The sequence below is a fragment of the Chenopodium quinoa genome, unplaced genomic scaffold (genome assembly GCF_001683475.1).
Source record: "Chenopodium quinoa cultivar QQ74 unplaced genomic scaffold, ASM168347v1, whole genome shotgun sequence".
Lineage (NCBI taxonomy): Eukaryota > Viridiplantae > Streptophyta > Magnoliopsida > Caryophyllales > Amaranthaceae > Chenopodium > Chenopodium quinoa.
This window is the reverse complement of record NW_018743792.1, coordinates 5,270,115-5,271,361: the sequence shown is the minus strand read 5'-3', so window position 1 is coordinate 5,271,361 and position 1,247 is coordinate 5,270,115. Positions and strand designations below refer to the sequence as shown.

The following is a 1,247-nucleotide window of genomic DNA, read 5'->3' as shown; positions in this document are numbered from 1 at the left end:
TGAGCTTTTGAAATGATCTCCACGGCCTCTATCACTAAATCCACGCACACAACCGAGACCACGCCAGTGGCCACGACCGTGACCGCGACCTCTACTGCGACCACTACTGTTGGAATGGTCTCTGTTTTTAGTTTCTTTCCCGTTATGGGTTGTCACATTCGCTTCAGGTAATGGAGTAGAGCCAGTAGGACGTGATTCATGATTTTTCCCTAATAGCTCGTTGTTTTGCTCGGCCACAAGTAGACAAGATATTAATTCAGAATATTTTTTAAAACCTTTTTTTCTCTATATTGTGTCTGCAGGACAATATAATTTGCATGGAAAGTGGAGTATGTCTTTTCCAGCATTTCTGCATCAGTGATATTTTCTTCACATAATTCAATTGAGAAGTTATTTTGAACATAGCTGAGTTATATTCACTAACAGATTTAAAATCTTGCAATCTCAAATGCAAGCAATCATAACGAGCCCTAGGGAGTACACTGTTTTTTGATGGTCATACCTTTCCTTTAGATTACTCCAAAGGATTTGTGGGTCTTTCAATATTAAATATTCATTTCTAAGTCCTTCATGGAGGTGATGGCGAAGGAATATCATGGCCTTAGCCTTATCTTGAGGTGTTGCCTCATTAGCCTCTTTGATTGTTTCACTAAGCCCTTTAACATCTAGGTGTATTTCAGCATCTAACACCCATGATAAATAATTCTTTCCAATAATATCAAGGGCCATGAATTAAAGTTTGGCAAGGTTCGACATTTTTCACTATACAAAATAATATTCAAAATTAGAGCTTATAAAAGATAAACATACTCCATAGTTGTTCGTATAAAAAGGGTTCATAAGCAATGAAAAAACAAATGACTTGTGCAAAAAAAAAATTCAGATATAATATTCATATAACATATTCTATGACCTCGCAAATTATAGTTAATCACAATACTCGTATAATTATATAGCAATAAACATAGGATACTAACAAACAATATATATTCTAATAATATGTAATAGAATTAATGGAATATTTTCTTCAATGAATACTATTTACATAAACGTACATATTACAAAAGCTAACTGACGCTTGACTTCTGCCTAATATCAAGGAGAATAATAGCATACATTAGCGTGCATTCTGCCTAAGTATTATTATCATTCCTAAAATATAAGATACATAATATATTTTACTTATATATAATCATACGCAACCAAAAAAAACAACATATTTTGAATATCTAGATCTAAAATAGTGA

General features: G+C 33.0%; 1 protein-coding gene across 1 annotated transcript; it reads right to left on the bottom strand.

Moving 5' to 3' along the window:
* Nucleotides 1–251: 251 nt before the first annotated feature.
* On the bottom strand, nucleotides 252–729 carry LOC110685118. Its single transcript, XM_021861580.1, has 2 exons — nucleotides 503–729; nucleotides 252–405 (listed from the first exon to the last, which is right to left on the bottom strand). Exons 1-2 carry the CDS (start codon nucleotides 727–729, stop codon nucleotides 252–254), a joined length of 381 nt encoding a protein of 126 aa, XP_021717272.1.
* Nucleotides 730–1,247: the final 518 nt, after the last annotated feature.

What these genes read in the sequence shown, in the direction of transcription:
- LOC110685118 (XM_021861580.1), bottom strand. Translation starts at nt 729, where the DNA reads ATGGCCCTTGATATTATTGGAAAGAATTATTTATCATGGGTGTTAGAT. An exon ending in TGGAGTAATCTAAAGGAAAG is followed by an intron (nt 406 to 502) that starts GTATGACCATCA and finishes AATATAACTCAG; the next exon opens with CTATGTTCAAAATAACTTCT.